The 24,621-nt window shown below is 41.3% G+C and overlaps 1 protein-coding gene across 1 annotated transcript in view; it reads left to right on the top strand.

The window, feature by feature from the left end:
- Positions 1-284: 284 nt before the first annotated feature.
- Positions 285-24,621, top strand: part of LOC122542522 (E3 ubiquitin-protein ligase ARIH1) — a 69,373-nt gene continuing 45,036 nt past the window's right edge. Inside the window, exons 1-3 of the mRNA XM_043680355.1 lie at positions 285-941; positions 10,770-10,837; positions 20,474-20,618. Coding sequence (XP_043536290.1) covers positions 654-941; positions 10,770-10,837; positions 20,474-20,618 — 501 coding nt within the window. The 5' untranslated portion in view covers positions 285-653. The remainder of the gene's footprint in view (positions 942-10,769; positions 10,838-20,473; positions 20,619-24,621) is intronic.

Raw genomic sequence — 24,621 nt, 5'->3', positions numbered from 1 at the left:
TGTTCGGGTTACTTTGACCCTGAGCCATTTTCCACATCCTCAGGTAGGGAGATGCCAGTGCCGTTCACTTCCGAGCGAACAACAGGAGCAACGGACGCCCCACGCGCGCGCACCCAGCGGCGGACAGGGAGAAGGAGGGACCGACAGTTTGCTCCCGGGGTAAGGAGGAGAGAGATTTGCGATCGCGCATGCTCACGGCATGGGGCAAGAGCTTTTGAGTAGGCGGGCCTCCTGGAAACGGGCGGGGCTTAGGGGAGAGGCGGGGCTAGCACTCAGAGTCTCTCCCGTGGGGGGGAGAAGAGGAGGTGCGTAAAACTGTGGGTACGGGGTCAGAAACGTCGACACTAAACTCACGAACGGTTGACATCACAGAGGGGCAAAGTTGCAGCAGCGGAAGTGGCGCTGTTGCGGGGCGGATGTGACGGTGCGGGGCCCTGCCGGCCGGTGGTAGGGAGGGTGGGTGCAGGCTGCGGCGCGGGTGCCGCCGGGAGAGAGAGCGCGGCCCAGTCCCTTTGTTGCGGTAACGCTGCCCGGGGGGCGGGGGGGAGAGAGCGGAGCCGAGCCCAGCCCGAGCTTGAGGCGATCCGAGCCCAGCCTGAGGCAGGGACACCCCCACAAACAGTCACATCAGCCCAGCCCGCATCCACAACAACATGGACTCGGACGAGGGCTACATGTACGACGAGGATGAGTACAGCGAGGAGAGCGAGCCCGAGGATAACTTCGAGATCGGTGAGGTGGAGATGCAGGAGCCCGGCCTGGAGCCTGGCCAGGACGGTGACGGGGTCGGCGGTGGAGGCGGCGGCCTTGGAGGTTTAGGCGGGCTGGGCGGCCTGGGCGCCGAGCAGGAGGAGGAGGATTACCGCTACGAGGTGTTGAGCGCCGAGCAGATCGTCCAGCACATGGTGGAGTGTATCCGGGAGGTCAACGAGGTCATCGAGGTAAGGCAGTGCCGGCCGGGCCACGGCAGGAAAACTCGCCGAAAGCCCGAACGAGCAGGCCCCCCCCCCCCCCCCCCGCCCCCGCGCCTTGTGGTGAGGGCCCTGTTGGTGTAAGCTGCAAAATGAGGAAGGAGATTAAACCAAAGTGAGAATGAGGGGAAGGATGAGTGATTTGTTTTCTCTTGTCTTTCCCTTCGCCCGCCACTTTCCTTGGCCTTGTATGAGTAGTTTTGAGCAGGATCCCCGGTTTCAATGGAAAGGTGAACATGTGCCAGGAGGGCAGCCAGGTTTCTTTTCCTGGTCTCTCATATTTCTAATCGCGTCTTTGTCTATATGTTGCCATAAGTTTCTGTGTGCCCCGTTGTGATATTGAGGAAATACGGTACAATCTTCATGAGTGCTTTACTATTTATGGTTTTTGAACAAAATCTGGTATTTTTTTTTTAAGGTTGATATTTCTGGTTGGGAAATTCCCTGAACTGGGATAGTCTCGAATTTACCAACTGAGCGTATTACCGTTTTTAACCTCCTGATTTCTGCTGAAAGATCAAAATCCATATTTGGATCACTTATCTTGAGTAACTGGTAATAATCAAGTTGGCTCAAACTTAGAGTAATCTTGTCATGCTAACAGTTTTCTGCTTGTGACCCCTGTGTTATCACTGCCATTTCATTGAGAAATCACGACAAAAAAGAAAATTAAGTTATGTAAGTAAACAAGTGTGATTTTTATGTTATTCTAAATATTGCATGCAACTCTTGGTAAAGATGTAATCTTGTCATGAACCAGCATATAGATCTTTCTCTACAATATTTAGTATTAGATTAGAGCACAAGGTATTTGGCTGGAAATTTGCATTTTTACATGGAATTTCAGCCTTGATTTAAGCAAGACGTTCAAATAAGAGACAACAGAAAAATAAAAAAATTAATAATGCAGCACTCTGCTTTTTTTTGGTGAAGTTACTGCATTACATGAAATTTGCTGGTTTCCACACTTTGAACTGGTTTAATTTAACACATTTTAAGCCTATATTATCTAACCTCATGCCTCAGTGACTCTAGATTCCGGTTCAGACAAATGGTCATCAAGTTGAAATATTAACTTTTTCTCTACAGATGCTCCCTGATGCATTAATTATTTCCATCATTTTTTTGGTTTTATTACTTATTGTTTATTCCAATAAATTTGCACCAATATTGAATCACTATTTGATCATTGTCTAGAAGTTAGTAAAATGGAGCAATATTCATTCTAAACACATGCTCACATTTTATAAAGTGGAGAAATTAGTCTTTGCTGCTTTAAGTTTAGGTCAGTTTTGGATATTCTATGGACCTGCTACCAATGATTGTCCTTAAAACAAAAAAATCCTGTGTTTATCACAGTAAAATAAAATCAGAGAGAAAAATAAAGTGGATTACAGTAGGAGTTAATAGGCAAAGGGCTAAAGTTAGTCCTGTACATTAAAAGATACTGTTCCTTGAACCCAAATTTTTTTAAAAAGGGATTGGTCTCTGATGATCTCATTGTGTTTCTTAACACTGGAAATCCACATCACAATGAGCAGATTGTGTTCAGAGAAGATGGAAATGTATTTCCTGCAAAAGTATCGTATCTTGTCTGTATGTGAAACACTAGTGCTAGCAGTAATATGTTTGAATAGAGTCAGAGATTTACAGCATGGAAACAGACCCTTTGGTCCAACCAGTCCATGCCGACCAGATATTCCAACCCAATCTAGTCCCACCTGCCAGCACCCGGCCCATACCGCTCCAAACCCTTCCTATTCATATACCCATCCAGATGCCTCTTAAATGTTGCAATTGTACCAGCCTCCACCACTTCCTCTTGCAGCTCATTCCATACACGTACCGCACTCTGTGTGGAGAAAGTTGTCCCTTGGATCTCTTTTATATTTTTCCTCTTACCCGAAACCTATGCACTCTAGTTCTGGACTCTGACCCCAGGGAGAAGATTTTGCCTATTTATCCTATCCATGCCCCTCATAATTTTGTAAACCTCTATAAGGTCACCCCTCAACCTCCGGCGCTTCAGGGATAACAGCCCCAGCCTGTTCAGCCTCTCCCTATAGCTCAAATCCTTCAACCCTGGCAACATCCTTGTAAATCTTTTCAGAACCCGTTCAAGTTTCACCACAACGTTCCAATAGGAAGGAGACCAGAATTGCGTGCAATATTCCAACAGTGGCCTAACCAATGTCCTGTACAGCCGCAACATGACCTCCCAACTCCTGTACTCAATACTCTGACCAATTAAGGAAAGCTTACCAAATGCCGCCTTCACTGTCCTATCTACCTGCGATCCCACTTTCAATTAGCTATGAACCTGCACTCCAAGGTCTCTTTGTTCAGTAACACTCCCTAGGACCTTACCATTAAGTGTATAAGTCCTGCTAAGATTTGCTTTCCCAAAATGCAGCACCTCGCATTTCTCTGAATTAAACTCCATCTGCCACTCCTCTGCCCATTGGCCCATCTGGTCAAGATCCTGTGGTAATCTGAGCTGTCCACTACATCTCCAAACTTACTAATTGTACCTATTATGCTCACATCCAAATCATTTATGTAAATGTCAAAAAGTAGAGGACCCAGCACTGATCTCTGTGGCACTCCACTGGTCAAAGGCCTCCAGTCTGTAAAACAGCCCTCCACCACCGCCCTCTGCCTTTCCCTTTAAGCCAGTTCTGTATCCAAATGGCTAGTTCTCCCTGTATTCCGTGAATCTTGGAGCATTTGAGCTAACATCGAAAATCTTAGCAGAAGCAGCACAAATGTCGTGACCATGTGTCTAGGTTAGAAGTTGAGTGTTCTGTGCTAAGTGACTAGTCCCCTGACTTCTCAAAGTCTGCCAACTGCTTACATGGCACAAATGAGATTTTCTACTTGCCTAGGTGAATCAGTTGCAGGAACAGTAAAGAATCTCACCACTATCCAGAGCAAAATAGAGAAAGGTACTTCGTCCTCTCATTTAAAGATTTAGGTGGTTTAATAAAACCTTGTCAGGTTTCAGTAATCAGACCATGTCATTCTGCAGACCTGAAAAGACCTCAGATTTTAGTTGCATTTATGCAACTGAACCTGGATTAAATGCCAGCATTGAAAGGTCATCAACCTTCTAGGATTTACCATGTTAGTTATATTAATACCTTATGTTTCACTGTTCTATTAGAAGATCTATATGTGAGGTCATCATTAGGTTTCAGTAATGTGAAACATTAATTTGCTAAATTTGTACAGTGACAGCATTAGATGTTTTGGCCCAGTGAACTGTCTTGAACCAACTGCTTAGGGTTTTCATGTTAACCAGTATGGATATGATATTCGCAGAGAGGTGAACATTGAGCCTGAACCAGTCATCTGTGGACATGGGGCTTACTGATCAATTGGGAGTAGAAGGTTTGTGATTTGTTAGTGCTGAGCTTGAGACAACCTTTGGAAATCCAGTGAATACCCTGAAATTAATTTGGTCTAATATCTAGCTGTGCCTGGAACCTGACATTCGATGTATCGAAGACTTATCATTCAGCTGAATGCAATTTTGCTGCTTGCTTTACTTAAGATCCCAGCACATGGTTGAGCCTGGGGCATGTAGGTGGTGATAGAATTTTGGTTGACAACGCTCCAGTAACCTCAAGGGTGATAAAATTGCCTAGAGTAATTGCTGTTTTGAGCTAAGACTTAATCGGCTACCTCTGGATTTTCTGTCCAGTCTCCACTTCAGTGCATGTTGATTTCTCGCTCTCCCATTTACTTCTCATTTATGAAATGTACCAGTATTTACTAGTTGCGCATGCATTGATTATATGTCGATATAGAACCCAAGTGACCATTCTTATTCCCTATGCTGATGTTAAAGGGATACAGTATTTGGACATGGAGAGAGAGAAGCCATCTTATTTGTGTGGAAATACTTTTCATTGATCAAGGAAACTTGCAACAGAGGATTTACTAAAGGCAGGGACTGTTATTAGATTAGATACCCTACAGTATGGAAACAGGCCCTTCGGCCCAACATGTCCATACTGATCCTCTGAAGAGCAACCCCCCCAGACCCATTCCCCCACCTTTTATATTTACCCCTGACTAGTGTACCTAACACTATGGGCAATTTAGCATGGCCAATTCACCTGGCCTGCACATCTTTGGATCATGGGAGGAAACCCACACTGACACTGGGAGAATGTGCAAATTCCACAGACAGTCACTCGAGGCAAGAATCGAACCTGGGTTCCTGGTGAAGTGAGGCAGCAGTGCTAACCACTGAGCCATCGTGCCCCCCTCAGTTAGAACTCAGTCAGAGCTCTAAGAAAGCCATTCCTTGGAGTTTGTATACCCTAAGTCTAATCTGGTGGCCCCTCCTTGTGAGTGCAACTTTAGAGAGCTATTACTTTATCCTACAGATAAAGACATTATTTTCTCAATTGTCATAGACATAGAATCATATGTCGAGATGTGGTGCTGGAAAAGCACAACAGGTCAGGCAGCATCTGAGGAGCAGGAGAATTGATGTTTTGTGCATAAACTCTTTATCAGAAGTTATGCTCGAAACGTCAATTGTCCTCCTCCTCTGCTGCCTGACCTGCTGTGCTTTTCTAGCACCACACTCTTGACTCTGATCCCCAGCATCTGCAGTCCTCACTTTCTCCTATATAAAGTCATATTGCACAGAACTAGACCCTTTGGTCCAATTTGTCTGCGCTGACCAGATATCCCGATCTCATCCAGTCCCATTTGCTAGTGTTTGGCCCATATCCCTCTTAAAAACCTATTCATGTACCCATCCTGGTATGGATGGGTGTGCCTATGTTAAAGGGCGTGGCCAGCAGTGACTTGGCTTGGTGGACCAGGGTTTACACACAGCCTACTGAAAGTTCTCTTGGCTCTGTAATTGTAAACTTGATTTTTATTTGGAAGGAGGATTTTGATATAAAGTGTTGGGTTATAGTCTGATTGCTGAGGAGCATTTTGAAGGAGTAAATTAAATATTACAATTTTGAATGTTTATTTGTATTTATTTCCTTAAGTAATTTATGCCCTTTTGTAAAGAATTGAGTCTCCTCTAAACAGCAAGCTCGAGCTTAGTCTGGACAATTTTTTCCCATTCATAACTTTTAGAAGGTTTGAACCTTGGATTTTTCCATTTCAAAATTAGCAGCTGCTCAAAATAAACCTTTCTGGCTGGAACACATTAGGTTTAACCTGAACAGCATTGCAAAAGCAACGTGGGTTCTGAGCAGGGTGAATGACTGCCTTCTATCCAGGCCAAATGCTGTGCTGACCAGGATCAGAATGGATAATATTTCCTTTTGTTTGAGTGAGATGATGCTAAGCCTGCCCGTCATTACTTTTGAGCTTGATTCGATGGTGAGTGTGCAGCCAGGATTCTGGCTGTGGTTCAATCCTTGACTGCTCACTGTTCACTATCTTGCCACTGTCTCCCAGAGGTAGCTGTGGTGGCAACAGCTTGTTTTGCCCAACAGAGCCTGAAATTTCTGCTGGGTGGGAATGCTTGCATCGGAATCATATTAACAGCCACTACTCACAGCAGCCAAGCTTCCTACAATATGTTTGAGTGGTTTATTTGATGGCAGTGGCCTTACAATCATTAAAATTGTGGAAGGTCCCTGTTTAAATGTTCATTGAAATCTGTGGAGTAACGTTGTTGCTTTTACCTTTTAGCTCATTCAGCCAATGTCAATTTTTAATGTTTATGTTTAATGTTTATTTGCTGGTGCAGTTTTCCATGGGTCAGGAACTAGATTGGGTAAAAGTATAATAATGGTAGAATTACACTTGCTGCCTTCAGAGATCACTTTCACTTGTTATTTATAAACACTATACAGTAAAAAGTATTATAGCTATTGATGAGTTTTTGCATTATTATGTACTCTCTAATGAGACTCTTTCTTCATACTGGTGACCTGTAGATAGAATGTATACTTTATATCTTTCCAAACTTAAACTGCATCTGGTGAGGTGATTACAGAAAAGAATGATTAGAAGAAGATGCTGGAAAGAGCAGGACATTTGAATTTCAGTAATGGCTATACACATGTGAATACATGTGCTACTTCACATTAGAAAATAACAGTTGCTCTAATCTTCCATCTTGTCTGATGAATTGGACCACACTACAGCAGGGGAAAAGTCACTTGCCATAATCCTATTAGTAGTTACTGACAGATTTGCAGTTAAGGTTTACAACATATTCTGAACCTCCTGGCATGATGATTCCCTTCTACTCATTTATTCTCCTGTGTAATTGTATATTATCTGGGCTGTAAGGTGTTTATATCTGAGTTCACGTCTGAAATTCCATTTGGGCATTAAAAAGGATGCTGTTCCAAAGACCCAATTAATTTTGGGGGAGGGGTTGAGCTGTGGTAAGGGATGGTGGTGGCTCTTGTCTGTATTATTGCATGAGATTTCTTGCCACATACAGCCAAGTTTTATAGCTCAAGCGGTTCCCTGGAGAATTTTCTAGCTTTGAAATGCTAAATTAGCTTTTGCTTTGTGATCTGCTTACTGGTGTGTTTTGGTTTCTGTATCAGATGTCAGACACTTTTGACTCCGTATTAACACACTTGTCTTTGAATCACATCCTACTACAGAACTTGACCAGATAATCCTGTTGGAAGTTCCATCTTTTGGATATCACATGGAAGTACCTCCCCAATTCTGTTGAGATAACTGGAAAATCCATTAACACTGTTTAGAGTGGGCTGCTTTCTTATTTCTTGGTGAAAGAAGAAAGTGGCACTCACTGAACACCTTAGCAAACAATGCATTCAGCTTAATCAACCATTTTAACTCTGTCTCATGGTTAAAAGGTTATGGAAAGCTTTCCCCATTCATGTATCTTCATGGTCATTTGTTTCTCACTAAAAGAGGGTTTTTTCAAGGTTCTGGTGTTATGACCTCCCTCTATTTCCCACACCTACATCTCTGTTCATTAGAACCAGCAGATTGAGATAGATTGGTTGAAAAGAAAGACGTGTATTTCTATAGAATGTTTGTGACCTTGGCATATCCCAAAGTGTTTTGCAAACAGTAATGTCCTTGTGAAGTGCAGCTACGTTGTAATGCACAAAGCATTCCAGACAATTTGCACCCTTTGACAAAATGGGCAGTACAAGAGAAAGAAGAGGTAACAAAGAACACTGATGAAGGCAGAGTGGTAGATGTTGTCTGTATGAAATTCAGCATAGTGTTTGAAAGGGTTAGACTGGTTAGTAAGTGTGGTTAGTGTGGTAGACTGGTTAGTAAGGTTAGATCATGTCGGTTCCAGGGGGATCTAGCCAATTGGATACAAAATTGGTTTGAAGGTAGGAGACAGGATGGTGGTAAAGTTCAAAGTTTGTGCGAAGATTTGTAGCTCGGGTGCTCGTTGCTGTGGTTCTGTTCGCCAAGCTGGAAGTTTTTGTTGCAAACGTTTCGTCCCCTGGCTAGGCGACATCTTCAGTGCTTGGGAGCCTCCTGCGAAGCGCTTCTTTGATGTTTCCTCCGGTGTTTATAGTGGTCTGTCCCTGCCGCTTCCGTTGTCAGTTTCAGCTGTCCGCTGTAGTGGTTGGTATATTGGGTCCAGGTCGATGTGTTTGTTGATGGAGTTTGTGGATGAATGCCATGCCTCTAGGAATTCCCTGGCTGTTCTCTGTCTTGCTTGCCCTGTGATAGTAGTGTTGTCCCAGTCGAATTCATGTTGCTTGTTGTCTGCGTGTGTGGACTGAGTAGAGGCAAAAGTCCCTTACTTTAGAAAGGTGTCATGTCAGAGCAGGCTTGGTGGGCTGAAGGACCTGTTCCTGCGCTGTACTATTCATTGTTTTTGTTGCTGCAACCTCGCACAGTGTCATCTGAAATGCCTAACGTGAACAAACAATGTGTGTCCTCATCGCTAGAATGAAATTCACCTGCATTGGCTGCATTAATATTCTAACCACAGTACAGGATCGGGGTCTGGTGTATTCTTTGAGAAAGGCAGGACTGCAGATGCTAGAGAGTCTGTCAAAGTGTGGCCCTGGAAAAGCACAGCAAGGTAAGTCTTTTTCGTCAGGTGCTGCCTGACCTGTTGTGTTTTTCCAGCGCCACACTTTTGACTCTGTGTATTCTGTCTGGATTAGAGTGGTGCTGGAACAGCACAGCAGGTCAGACAGGATACAAGGAGTAGGAAAATAGACGTTTTGGGCAAAAGCCCTTCATCAGGAATAAAGGTGAAGGTGACCTCTATTCCTGATGAAGGGTTTTTGCCTGAAATATCACTCTAATCCAGACACTCTAATTCAGACTCGGGTTTCCAGCATCTGCAGTCCTCGTTTTTACCCTCTGTGTATTCTGTGGCAGGTAACATTCCAGAACTTTTCCACCATCTCTAAGGAACAAGTCAGGAGTCTGATGGAACTTTCTGGATGGATGAAGCTGTAAAAACATTCCAAAAGCTCAGCAAAGTCCGGGACAATGGCGATAGTGTGTACCACCTACACAAAGCACTTTAACAACTCACCAAAGCTTCAAGATGACCTTCCAGAGTCTGATCTCCTCCACCTAGAAAGCCATGGAGTACCTCTTCACCAAGCCACACATCATGCTAACCTGAAACAAGATCACCATTGTTTCTTCATCACTTAGACAAAAGCGTGGGACTCTCACTAACAGGGAAGCCTCCAGCAGAGACTTCAATGGTTCTTGAATGTGGGTCACCACGTCTTGAGGGCAGGTGAAGATACGCCATAAATGCTGGCCTTGTCAGCATTGTCCACAATCTCAAACTGTATATTAATTATGTGTGCTAAAAATCGCTGTCGATGGGGTGTTTTTATATACGATGTTGCAAACCCAGCTTTGTCAATTCCAGATTGTATGTGACTGTTGAATCACACGCTGTTCCTAAGTTCCTGTGAGGTAGTACATATGGTAATGATATCAACTGAATAAATAAAATCGAATAAAAACCTTTTGTATGTTATGAAAATGCACTCATCTATAACTAGGGTTATTGAGAGATTTTCTGAAGGCTATTGTGTTTTTTAAATAATTCCATGTCATTTGGTCTTGATGTAAGACACTAGTGTCTTATTACACAGCAATCTGAAACTCATGACCTCAGCTACCTTTATAATGCACAATTGTGTTTGACAGATTCCTAACCTTACGGTGCTAGGTAGGGTGAGATTGTTTACTCATTGCTAAGTAGGCTGGTAAATCCCAATTAGTGGCTACAAATCTGTTCCTGATCATGGCGTTGGGAATGAGGAATGCAGGCACTCAACCTTGTTACATATCTGAAATGGCTCAGTACTTTACATAAAGTAAATCTCATTAAAATACACTGTTTATAGCAGCCATTTTGTGCCAGAACTATACTCATGTGGTTGTCAAGTGAGTTGTGTTGACCGGGACACAGGTGGTAACCTCTCAGTCTCTGTCAGCCAGTGCAATTGAATCTTTGGTTGTCTGTACCAATTTAAACAGGCAGACTGGGTTGTAACTTGACAACAGCTCTGCAAGCGCGGAACAGCCTCACCCTACTGTCGGTCTAGATTATATGTTTACTGATGGTGGGTTGATTCCTTTGACTCACAGGTGAAAATAGAACTCAACTTGGAACATGCTTTAAGCTCTTACAACCAGAATTGTCATATTGGTGCTAATTCACATCTCAATTGTCTGCCCCTCTACAAATAATTAGTGTGGAGATGACCCAGAGAAAAATTAGTACAAACTTTCAAATGTGTTTAAGGATGTCAATCACAGGAAATATGCTTCAAATTTATTAAATTGTGTTATTTGATCTTGCCTTTTACCCCCCAGAATCCAGCCACAATCACAAGGATACTTCTCAGCCACTTCAACTGGGATAAGGAGAAACTAATGGAAAGGTAATTTTTTTTTTCTCTATTGTGGGGAAAGTAGTGGACCTGTACATACTGGAAAGGAGGTCAACTCCAGAGCCGAGGAAGGCTATGTCAATGTTACTTCACGTGCTGGAATTAAGTATGTCTTCATGTCTAGTAATACCTTCTGTTTGATAGCTAGGTTGAGAAATTTAAATGGAAACAATAAATACAATGCATTTCTCCAAGAAAGGGATTAAAATTAGACCCTGATGGCCACATCGCCATTGAGCAAAGTCATGGAAATCCCATTTGGCTGCACTGCCTGCTCCCTGATCAGTAACTGACACCTGAGTGATTTTGTGCAATCTGTAATGCTGTTGTGCTCATAGAAGGAGAGATTCTTGATAGCCAGGGTGAAGCTAAGATCGTAGTGCTTCACAATGTAACACCTTCAGTGGAGTGAATTTTATAACACTGTCAAAGGTGTATTTAAATGTAACTCTTCTATAGTTTGCTTGGTCAGAGATTGGTCTCTGGATGAGTTTCATGTGTTTACGTTGCTGAATCCTGATAGAACTGTCCCACAAACATGGTGTCAATATTACAGAAACATTTTTAGAAATGTGATTCCAGGACCTGCCATGAAGACCTCTGCTTCCTAAGTTATAAACAACAGTTGCATTAAATGTAACATTATCATGAACGTCTGGGTCTCCTCTTTGTTCATGGGAGATTAAGAGGTTAAGAGGTGAATTTAAGTTGAAATTGCTGAAGGGCCAATTTCTATTATTAATTGTAAACTTAACTATGGACATTACCTGTTTGATTGCTCAGCATTTCAGTTGTGAAGTTGATCAAAGAGATTCAATGATACGTTGTACTGAAGACTGCCTTGAGAGTACTATAAATTCAGTTGTTTCATTAAGAGGCATTAGAAATCAGAGCAGCATTGAAGTATAAATGTATTAGGGATAGTCAGCTTGGCTATAAATAATCCAAGGATTTTTGCCCGAAACGTCAATTTTCTTGCTCCTCGGGTGCTGCCTGACCTGCTGTGCTTTTCCAGCACCACACTCTTGACTCTAACCTCCAGCATCTGCAGTACTCACTTTCACCTATAAACAATGGCGGTCTTGTCTCTCAAACTTGATTGAGTTTTTTTTTGAGGAAGTGCCAAAGGTTATTGAGGGTCAGGTAGCAGATGTTGTTTACGTGGACTTGACTAAAACATTTGACATGGTCCCTCATGGTTTCCAAAAGATCACATTGTGAATCCACGGTAAGTTGACATGTTGGATGCAAAATCAGCTTGACCATAGAAGGCAGATATTGTTGTAGAGGTATTTCTTTTCTGACTGGAGGCTTATGACCAGTGGTTTTCTGCAAAGATATGTGCTAGGACCTCTGTTTGTATTGTTTATAAGTTATTATAAAATAGAATTCCTATAGTGTGTAAACAGGCCATTCAGCCCAACTAGTCCACACCAACCCACCAAAGAGCATCCCGCCCAGACCCAGTCCCCCACTGTATCCCTGTAACCTTGCATTTCCCATGGCTAATGCACCTAATGTATCCATCCCTGAACTCTGTGGGCAGTTTAGCATGGCCAATCCCCATGCAGACACTGGGAGAACATACAAACTTCACAATACAGTTGCCTGAGGCTGCACTCTAACCCTGGTCCCTGGCACTGAGGCGGCAGCACTAACCTGTGAGGCGGCAGCGCTGACGACTGAGCCATTGTACTGCCAAAATGTTGGTGGTCTGATTAGTAAGTTTGCAGATGACACAAATTGGTGGAGGTGTGGATAGTGAAGAAAAATGCAGGGTTGCAGCTGGAAAGTTGAATGTAGAGATGGTGATTGGAGTTTAATCTGGTATGAGGTGATGCATTTTTGGAGGACATGGATCAAATACAGTAAATAGCAAGACCCTTAGTATTGAAAAAACAGGCATCTTGGGGTTCAAGTCTGTAGCTCCCTGAAAGTGGCAATTCAACTGGGCATGCTTGCCTTCAGTGGGACATTGAGTATAAAAGTTGGCAAGTCATGGTGCAAATATGTCATACTTTAGTCAGGTCACATTTGGAATACTGTGTGCAGTTCTGGTCACTGCATGATAGGAAGGATGTGGAGGGTGCAGAAGAGGGTTACCAGGATGCTGCCTGGATTGGAGTGTATTAACAATAAGGACCGGTTGGACAATTTGGGATTGTTTTTGCTGCAGTGTTGCAGGCTGAGGGGTGACTTGATGGAAATATATAAAACTGAGAGGTGTGGGTAGGGTGGATAATCGGTGTGTCTTTGCCAGGATGGAAATGTCAAATACTAGAGGGTATAGGTTTAAGGTGAGAGGGGCAAGTTTAAAAGAGGTTTGCAAGAAAAGTTTTTTTAATACAGTTAGGTGCCTCGAACAAGCTGCTGGGGAGGTGGTATAAGCAAATATGGTAGCAAAGTTTGAGAGGCATTTAAACAAGGTACATGAACAAGCAGAGAAGAGAAGGATATGGACCATGTGCAGGCAGATGGGATTAGTTTAGAATAGCATTATGTTTGGCTCAGATATGATGAGCCAAAGGGTCTGTTCCTATGCTGTACTAATGCATGTCCTACGATTGGGCCATCTTTTTGACTTGATGTGATTGTAGTCACGTTACCTGAGTACAGTGAAAAGCTTTTTTTGCGAGCTGTGCAGGCAGATCATAGCAAACATCATTGAGTGCCTAGACAGAGTGAGGCATACAGATTACACTGCACAGGAGATACGTGAAGCAAGATCAACATTATTTGAAGCTAGAGAGTCCGTTCATCAGTCTAATAACAGGGAAGAAGCTGTTCTTGAACCGGTTAGTGCGTGTGTTCGAGCTTCTGGATCTTCTGCCTGATGGAATTGCAAATATCTGTTTCAATGCAATCTCATTCGTCTAAACTCCAGAAATAAAGGACCATGATGATCAATATTTCTTTATGGGAATCAATCCTGTGAATCGGTTTTGTACCCGATCTAAGAATGTGCATTCATCTTTAGGTACCAACTCTACACAGTATGCCAGGTGTGTCAGAGTGGATGGTCTCTTCACATTTCCCCACCTTAATTGCCACTCTCATCCAATCAGTTCATCCAATTATAAACCTTTGTAAACTTGCCTCCCTAAGCTTTTTAAGCTTTATAGTGTTAGAAAATTTGGAAACACGACCCTTGATCTCTCCTTCCAAGTAATTAATATAGACTCTAAATAGCTGAGGCCTCAGCACAGATCCTTGTGACACTCCACTAATTACCTGCCAACCTGAAAACGGCCAGTTCATTCCTGCTTGTTTTCTCCTGTCGTAGAGTCATAGAGATGTACAGCATGGAAACAGACCCTTCGGTCCAACCCATCCATGCTGATCAGATATCCCAATCCAATCTAGTCCCACCTGCCAGCTCCTGGCTCATATCCCTCCAAACCCTTCCTATTCATATACCCATCAAACTGCCTCTTCAATGTTGTAATTGTACCAGCCTCCACAATTTCCTCTTGCAGCTCATTCCATGCATGTACCCACCCTCTGTGTGAAAAAGTTGCCCCTTAGGTCTCTTTTATATCTTTCCCCTCTCACCCTAAACCTATCCCCTCTAGTTCTGTTTCCCTGGGGACTCCCCGACCCCGGGGAAAGACTTTGTCTATTTAACCTTTCCATGCCCCTCATAATTTTGTAAACCACTATAATATCACCCCTCAACCTCCGACGCTCCAGGGAAAACTGCCCCAGCCTGTTCAGCCTTTCCACGTATCGAGTCAGCTATTACAAGGGGGGATAGCTTTAAATTAAGGGGGGTAGGTATAGGACAGATGTTAGGGGTAGGTTCTTTACTCAGCGAGTCGTGAGTTCATGGAATGCCCTGCCAGTAGCAGTGGTGGACTCTCCCTCATTATGGGCATTTAAGCGGGCATTGGATAGGCATATGGAGGATAGTGGGCTAGTGTAGGTTAGGTGGGCTTGGATCGGCGCAACATCGAGGGCCGAAGGGCCTGTACTGCGCTGTATTCTTCTATGTTCTATAGGTCAAATCCTCCAACTCTGGCAGCATAGATATTTTCTGAACCCTTTCAAGTTTCATAACATCTTCCTGATAGGAAGGAGACCAGAACTGCACGCAGTATTCCAACAGTGGCCTAACCAATGTCCTGTACAGTCGCAACATGACATACCAACTCCTGTACTTTGACCAATAAAAGAAAGCATACCAAACGCCTTCTTAACTATCCTATCTACCTGCGACTCCACTTTCAAGGAGCTATGAACCTGTACTCCAAGGTCTCTTTGTTCAGCAACACTCCCTAAGACATTACTATTAAATGTATAAGTCCTGCTAAGATTTGCTCTCCCAAAATGCAGCACCTTGCATTTATCTGAATTAAACTCCATCTGCCACTTCTCAACGTATTGGCCCAACTGGTCAAGATATTGTTGTAATCTGACGTAACCTTCTTTGCTGTCCACTACACATCTTCAATTTTGGTGTCATCAGCAAGCTTACTAACTCTACCTCTTTAAGCTCGCATCCAAATCATTTATGTAACTGACAAAAGGTAGTGGACCCAGCACCGATCCTTCTGGCACTGCACTGGTCACAGGCCTCCAGTCTGAAAAACAATCCTCCACCACCACCTTCTGTCTTCTACTTTTGAGCCAGTTCTGTATCCAAATGGCTGGTTCTCCCTGTATTCCGTGAGATCTAACCTTGCTAACCAGCCTCCCATGGGGAACCTTTTCAAAGGCCTAACTGAGGTCCATACAGATCATGTCCACTGCTTTGCCTCATCAATCCTCTTTGTTACTTCCTCAAAAAACTCAATCAAGTTTGTGAGACATGATTTCCCATGCACAAAGCCATTATGACTATCCCTAATCAGTCTTTGCCTTTCCAAATACATATACATCCTGTCCCTCCAGATTCTCTCCAACAACATCCTCCACCGACGTCAGGCTCACTGGTCTATAGTTCCCTGGCCTGTCCTTACCACCCTTAAACAGTGGCACTATGTTAGCCAACCTCCAGTCTTCCAGCACCTCACCTGCGAATATCGATGATCCAAATATCTCAGCAAGAGACCCAGCAATCACTTCTCTAGCTTCCCATAGAGTTCTAGGGTGCACCTGATCAGGTCCTAGGGATTTATCCACCTTTATCCGTTTCAAGACATCCAGCACTTCCTCCTCTGTGATCTGGACATTTTGCAAGGTGTCAGCATCTATTTCCCTACAGTCTATATCTTCCACATCCTTTTCCACAGTAAATACTGATGCAAAATAAGTGTTTAGTATCTCCCCCTTTTTCTGGCCTTTAAACTAATCCTATATAACCAATAAAGCTCCTAACTTGAACAGCAACCTTTTCATGTGACATTTAACCACATGTATTTTGAAAATCCAGGCAAACTAAGTTGATTTGGTTCCCTTTTATATGCCCAGCTAATATTTTCAAAAAATTAAATTTTTATAAGTTTATAAAGCTTCATCAATTTTTACACTGTTTTTCGAGGTGGCTTGATATAGTTTCCTTAATGACGGATTCCAGTATGTCCCCAGGTGTGTGGCTACCTGGGCTTCAGTTCCCTTCTCTCTCCCTGCCTTTTTCAATAATAGGATAGTACTTGTCACCTTTCAACATACTGGGACTATTCCAGAATCTAGGGACTTTGATATATTGTCATCTGTGTATCTGCAATATCTGCAGTTAGATTAGATTACATTACATTAGATTACATTACAGTGTGGAAACAGGCCCTTCGGCCCAACAAGTCCACATCGACCCGCCGAAGCGCAACTCACCCATACCCCTACATTTACCCCTTACCTAACACTAAGGGCAATTTAGCATGGCCAATTCATCTGACCTGCACATCTTTGGACTGTGGGAGGAAACCGGAGCACCCGGAGGAAACCCTCACAGATAGAAGCAGCTCCAAGAATGTTCTACTGATTTCTTAGATGAAGGGATTATTTTATAAGAAAAGACTAGGTTTGTATTCATTAGAGTTTGGTAGAATGTGAGGTAGTCTTATTGAGACGCAAGATCCTGAGGGAAGTTGACTGGATGGATGCTGAAAGGACATTGTCCCTTGTGGGAGAGATGAGTAATAATGAAGACAGGCTAAAAATAAGGGGTCTCTATTTAAGACGCATTTTCCTTTAGAGTTCTGAATCTCTGCAACTCTTTCCCAGAGAACCATGGAAGCAGAGGTAGATTCTTAACTAACAAGGGTATGGTAAGATTTCAGAGATAGGTAAGAATGTAAAGTTGAGCTGCTATTAGACCAGCCATGATCTTATGGAATGGTGGAGCAGGCGCAAGGGGCTAAATAACGTTGCCTTTTCCGAATTTATATGTTCATATGTACTGTAAAAGCAGAGATAATATTTATTTCAAGTCTTTGCAGTGACTATATTACCCTTTTTATAACTTCTGTGTCAGTCTGTTTAGGACTAAAGTTCAGTTTTATTACTGTTCCGTTTTGCCCACTTGTAGGTAATATTGTTTTAATACTTCTGAACAATTCACTTCAATTTTCTTTTGCATCAGTTTTATTTTTAACTCATTTTCTAGTTTGTAAAACTCTCTATGGCAATGTTGAGTGTACAGTGGGATTTTACAGTAAATTATATTAGGTGTACATTGGGTTTTTAAGGGCTGAGTGCTTCGTGTGTAACAACAATGATCTTCCACAGTAGTATGAGGCAGCAGTACTTTTCTGCAAGGTTTTGGTGGGCTCTGAAAGAAAAGAGTGGGAAACAACTGGGAACCTGCACTTGCCTGGATTAACTAGCAGTAATGATGAATTACTGGAAGGGTGTACACTCAACCCTTTAAGTGAGAGATGGAGGGGACAACCGATGCTTTAGTGCCCTAATTTACAGAATTTGGCAGCTGAATGGCTCCCTTTGTTACAGGGGAATGGGTCTCACTTTCTTTGTACTTGGCAGATAAAGATGATTAAGAAAAAAACAACCTGATTTTCTTATAAGAATAGGTTGAGTAGTTTGAATTTCTATTAATGGGAGTTTGGAGGTATGAACGGAGACCTTGTTGAAACTGCTATGCCCCACCTTCTTGTGGGGCATAGCAGGTTCAAGGCAGGGAGTGTGCTTCTCCCTGTGGGAGAGTGTAGGACAGCAGAGGCATCATCTTCTGAGTAGGGTGTCACCCATCCAAGGCAGGGATGAGGAATTTCTTCTGAAGGTAGTGAATCTGTGTAATTTTCTTTTACCACAGGCGGATGTAGAGGTTGGGTCAAACTAGATGGCATAGAGGGGAAAAGTTTTTAAAACTGATCTCGGGGGACAATGTCTTCCACACACAAGGTGGTGTATGGAATGAGCTGCCAGAGGAAGTGGTAGAGGTGGCTACAACTATGATATTTAAAAGATAATTTTTTTTAACATTGTAGTAGGACTGCGGAACACGTTGCCAGCGGCGGTACTGGAGCCAGATACGATAGAGGTGTTAAGAGACTTACAGATAAGCACATAAATATGCAAAGAATTGACATGGATCAAGGGTAGGTTGAAGGGATTAGTTTAATTTGGAGTCATGTTCAGCACAGCATCATGAGCTGTGAGGGGTCCATTCCTGTGCTGTACAGTTCTATGTTCTAAATACTAACTGGACATCACCAGAATATGATTACTGTCTTTGGTTGCATAAACCATGATTGTCCATCCTACAATTGTGGAAGGATGAATTTTAGACTTGGTAAATTGGAAACCATACAAAAACAACCTGTGCAAAATGAGCACAACTATCATGTGACCCTTCTCACACTAGCAATGGACGGTGGCTAGTATTAGTTGCACAGCTTTGGCTTTGCTACAACTTTGGAATGAGATTATGCAGTAGCAGATGGAAGTGTCTTGGTTGATAGACCTGAACCATTATGGCTCCATCTGCCTCAGTGGTGCCCATTTAATTATATTTCCTACTGGGTGAAAGATATTCAAAATCAGTCTTATTCTATGGAATTATAGTGATATGGGAACATGAGCCATAATTGTTGATTTTTTTTTTCTTAATCCTCATTTGCCTGGATAGATTAGTTTAGTTCTGCCACCAAGTAATCTTAAGTTATGATTTTATTTTATCTTTCCAAGATTGCTGTTATTGATTGTGGATTGGAGGAGTTGCCTGTTTACCTGTGCATAAACTACATCTATTCAAGAGGCAATCTAAAATGCAGTGATATACTGTGTCCATATAAACATAATGGAGAGTTTATCAGGAAAAGACTCTCATTATTTATGATGTCAGTTGTGCAAAATTGGACTGTCACCACCTTCCCTACGGAAATTATTTTATTAGCTATCTTCCCAGAACATTATTTTTATATATTCATTCCTGGCAGTAGGAAACACAGGGTGAGATAGCCCTGGTAAATTTCAAGATAAGTTGTAAGACACCATTGTATGTTACTAGATTCGTTTGGTAACCCTCCAATAACCACGAGTGTCATTTGAATCTTATGGCCATTGATGTCTCAGAAGTAAAGACTTATCATCCCAGCTTTCTGTTCTACTCTTCAGTAGTCCTGAATGTAAATGATGAGATGCTACTCTTGAAATTTGAATATAGTTACAATGGAAGCTTTGAGTTTCCTGAGTCATTGATTTTAATAGGCAAAATGTTGTCTAGCTATGTACAGTGCATTTCTGTATCTTCCTGGATACACACTTGTATTGTGCAAAGCCCTAGCTGAAGAAGAATAAATCATCGAAATTGCCCATAGTTTATTAACTTCATTTTCTCTGTAAGAAAGTTAGATCAGTTGCATTTGAAATTGAAATTAGTATGTTGGGAATGGGATTCCAAATGTCAAAAATATTAATTATGTACAATTTGGAGGAATTAGTCAAAATGACCTTAAATGAATGCCTATAATTTACTTGAATTAAACTTTTGAAATTCATTTTCCTACCACTACCCTCCTGCAGTCTCCATTATATCAGTGTAAGAGTCTTCTAAATTCTCTTCACTTTGTCTAAATTGCTGTCCATTTCAAGGTCACAGCTTCCTAGGTGTATTCTCCCCTTCCACTTCTAGTGAAGTTGCTGCTAATGGTGAACATGACCATGGGTAATTCCAGCATAGATGGAATGACTAGAAATTTGTCTTTGTCAGATTTGTGTTGCTAAAAAGTAAATTTTGAAGAAATTAAAAATTACGTTGACTGGTTGTATAATCTTCTATGGAGTTCTGCACGGCTTATGTTCAGCTTCATGTTAGGTAGAATTAAAGAAGGGGATCTTTGGAATAGGGTAAGTAGTACTGTTTTGCCAAATCATTTTTTTTATATTTTTGTATATTTTCATTAAAGATTCCTGTATTCATGTTTATAATGGGAACTCTTAATGTAAACCTGATGATTCCAACTCTTTCCAGTGATGAAGTTATGATGCCACCACCAGTGTGTGTAATTGCAGTGCACCAGATTTTCAGAAGCATTTCCTAGTCTAAAAATTGACAAAGGAAATTATAATGAAAACATTACTTTTTAAGTGCACGCAAGCATAAAAGTTTCCTAGAGATCTATATTCTATATATGAAGACATTTAGAGATAAATATTTCAACATGAAGCAGATGAAAACTGAGCAAATTCTTTTGATTATTTTTGTAATAGCTGCATTGTTTCTTACAGATACTTTGATGGAAACTTGGAGAAACTTTTTGCAGAATGCCATGTAGTAAACCCTTATAAAAAGTCTCGAACACGTCAGATGAACACAAGATCATCCTCACAAGATATGGTTTGTGCAATCTGCTACCTGAATTATCCTAACTCGGTGAGTGTCAGACTAAAGAACGCGCAGTGCAAGTTTCAGAAGTAGCCAGAGTGTAGTCAACCACAAACTTTATCTTATAAGTAATAAGATTTTTTAGCTGTGCCTGCTGGTCTTGGAGAAATCTCTTTGTTAGAACAGGAATGACCATTTGAATTCGTGAGATTGGAACATCTTTCAGGAAAATTCCTGAACAACACTCAAGCTCAGTGGATCAGTCGGTAGTGATTCACGTGTAAAATAAGTCATTTTGCTCCTTGCTCAATGCATCAGTGTCCTTGACCGTTTGGGTGACCCAAGATGTGTAACTCAATTGCTGCTCACTGTAGCAAATGAGAAGTGAGCTTCTGGTCACTACTCTGTCAGAAACTTCATAGATCAGACCAATCACATACAAGTTTAGTAATGTTTTAGTTTTGCTCAGCAAAAACAGCTCAGCAAAAATGACAATACAACTTATGCCACTTTTGAATTTACAAAGGTCTGGTACAGATGCTGTGTGAAGAACTGGAAAGGAAGGTAATTCTGTCATAATGGTGAAAACTAAAGACTTGCCTCGCTTTTGTTGAAAGTTTTGTCCTGATTGTATGCCTGGTGAATCATGGCACTCATTGAAATTGTTTGGTGGATCAAAATCCTTTTAGTTGTTCATCGAGATCATGTGGTGTCTTTAGAGGTGATATATTAATCATACTGGTCAATAATCCCAACTCTACAGGGCTGTGCCAAGTAATATATTCGTTATAAAAAGGACTTGAGTTGCAAACAGGAATATTTTCAATAAGACTTGACCTCTTGTCCTTAGTTTGAGAGAGTTCCAGTTTTTCACAAGCTTTAGATTATCAGTTGATTCTGATGCTTGTCTAAAATAGTAAAGATTAGCCTGCACCAATTTCTATTTGGCAGACACCAGTGGGCGAACTATTTTCAGAAGTGTGTCACTCTACAGATTTCTGCAAAGATGTTACTGGTCTGCCTTGGTGAATGCAGTGATAGAATAGACAGAAGTATAACAGCGAATCTGATTATTGTGGTCACCAGAAACTACTTTTTGATCAAGCTGGAGTCTGTAACTGTGAGGTTTGTCTAAAATGTTACAGCTAAGCCATATGGTTCCAACTTACCAAATACTTAATCCATATATGTTGGTCACGCGTTTGAGTGTTGGTCAAGAAGCCTGATTCTTTTAACCATCTAAATTGCATGTATCATGCAGTGACTGGATTACTTTGAATAGTGGAAGTTAATGTTTATGCTTTTTACTTTTTACTTTGGAAAAGATATCCCCTGTAGCAGCTTCAAGATTGGGAATTTTGTTTTTGGTGATTTCCTGGTGGTTCCTTGTTAATGGCTACAATAGCACTCCGCTCAGAACCTTGAGTCTCAAAAACCTGATTTGGTCTCACGCCCTATTACTATTATGAGTGAACTCAAGGTTTTGGCTATATGGAGATTGCACATTATTTAAACTACCTCTTATTGGACACTAGGTTTAAAAAGTTAGAATTTTTTGTGTAAATTGAACACCTCACGATGACTAAAATTCCCAAGCAAAAATTACTCAGTCAGTGTAATTAAATGGGTCCTTCAGTGGAGAAAACAGTGTAAAAATGGAATATTTTGTTTGGTTACGCACTGCCCCTTTAAAATCTGGGATTACCTTTCTGTTTTCCAGTGTTCTCCGTCTGGATCTGGGACATGTAGGGGAGGGAACGGGATTGATTTGGTTGTAGTTCAACTTTTTCAGCAGATTGTGCATGATCTTTATAAACAGATTTTTTCTAACGGTGACAAAGACCAGCATTTATTATCTGACTGGTCGGTTTGAGAAGGTGATGATTTGCCATTGATTGATTCCTTGAACTGATGCAATTCTTGTAATAAATGTTTTCCCACAATGCCGAGGGGTAAGGAGTCAGTGATTTTCACATGACTCACAAGTTCAACTTTCCTCACTTGTCTGCTGAGATTCTGATTTGGAGATTGAAGATGTTGATGTATGTGAGGTGTTAGGCAAATGGTGCTTGCGATAACACTTTACACCTCATCCTAAACTGAGATATCTGTAACTATGGACTTGTGTCTGCTCCATGCACTCACTTGAGGAAGTGTAAAATAATCACTTGCAGGAACATAATGTTAAAGAATTCGTTATTTAGTCAGGAGCCTTTAATCTAAAGTTAATCAACCTGGTTGCTCTACTTGGCATGTCCTATATGAATGATTTATTAGTTGGTTTGTATATCAGTTTCCATACTGAACTGGTATTATTTAACACAGTGCAGCACTGGTGTATACATTTAGATTAACATAAATTAACATAGCCAGTACTCTGAGAGGGGCAAACCCTAGTTGATGATCCCAGTCTGCAGTGCTGGTGAAAACCACTCTTAAACACATGAAATTTGAATTTATAAAAATCACCTATCTTTATTTTAACTTGGAACTTCTTTGTTTTTTCAGCTCCCTTTCCCACCTGGCCATTTCTTTCTCTTTGGTCTCCCTCACCCCACCCCCAAAGTAAATCTCAGAATGTGGCGGGTCCCTTAGCCACCTTCCCTGTCTCAGCTCTGGAAATTTATCATTGAGCAGGCATTTGTACTGTAAAGGGTATCTTACAAATTCCTCCCCTTTTGGAAAAAAAAGGGGCAGATTTTGAGGCAGTGGTTTAAATGCTTGCAGATTGGGTATACAAATTATATTTTATACATGTATTTTAGTCTTAATCATTTAATAATTTGTATACTAGATACATAGAATAGTGCTAGTATAAAGTATGACAAGGTGGAAACTAGTTTCATATTCTCTCATTAGAAAGAAGAAAGTGGGGGGTCTGGAAGCGCCACTAGGATCACTAACTCAGTGTCAGATTGCCAGGTAGGGTAAGATTATAAAGCTCTATCTTGTGAATGGGGTGGCACCTTGTATTCAAAATGTGCGTTTTTGAAAACTATCAATATTGTGGCTGATATTGATTAGTTTGGTCTCCTGATCTTCTTACTGCTACTCTGAATTCTAAATTTCCCCCCTCAGCAGTTGTCGCTGGTACAGCACAGTTTGTATTTACTGATCACTTCATTGAATCGATATTGTGAATCTAAACAGATCCTTAATTGAAATTTCCAAAGTGTGCCACTCCTAGTATAGTTTGGTAGTTGGTTTGAGTTTGTTATGTAGTCTATCAAAAATAAACATCTATCCAGTCATTGATTTCCCTTCAAACCTAAAATAATGGGCATTTAACTGGACAAATGGCATTCAGCTGATGAAGGATAATCTTACCTGAGCTGAAAAAAATAGAAGCAACAATGTTGCTAAAATCTGTCTTCATTCGCGTTACCCATCCGCATTCAGCTTTCTTACCTGGCTGTCCCTGGGATGAAATGAGCTGGTTCTATTCCTAGGTTAAGGTTTTGAATTGCTATGTGATACTCTATCTACTGGTTCAGATGTTGTTTAAACTTGTTGAATCCTCGGCTATTGCTGTGCCATGTTCATTTTAATGAAATTTTAGTGCATAATTTTCTGTATCTCTTCAGTTCAATAAACTAAGTTGTTTGCCCCAGTGAACCAATTATAAACCTAAATTTGGTTACAAATAGTGTCCATTTGATTGACTGCAATATACTTAAACTTAGAGCTTTAACATGTATCTCATGTTCAAGGATATGATTATATAAAGGCCCAAGATGCGATCTATCCTAATGTTTGCATATGAAAGCAAGGAAAATTTTGAAGTCAATGACATTTTGCTGCAATTTTTTCACTTTTGTATTGTTAGGTGTATTAAACATTTTGTTTTAAAAAAATTATTTATATTGCTCACATATAGTTCGATATATGCTAATTCCTTGTTTCACGGTCACTATTTGAGTCAATAGTAATCCCTCAACACAAAAACGGTAATCGGTCATTGGTTATTGGTCCTTTTTATAGAAGTTTTTAATTGCAGCGAAGCACATTGCAATGTCCTGATGGCAAGAAGAGCATGATATATCTATGGATT

Source organism: Chiloscyllium plagiosum, chromosome 40 (assembly GCF_004010195.1).
Source record: "Chiloscyllium plagiosum isolate BGI_BamShark_2017 chromosome 40, ASM401019v2, whole genome shotgun sequence".
NCBI lineage: Eukaryota > Metazoa > Chordata > Chondrichthyes > Orectolobiformes > Hemiscylliidae > Chiloscyllium > Chiloscyllium plagiosum.
This window is presented reverse-complemented; position numbering and strand designations above follow the sequence as displayed.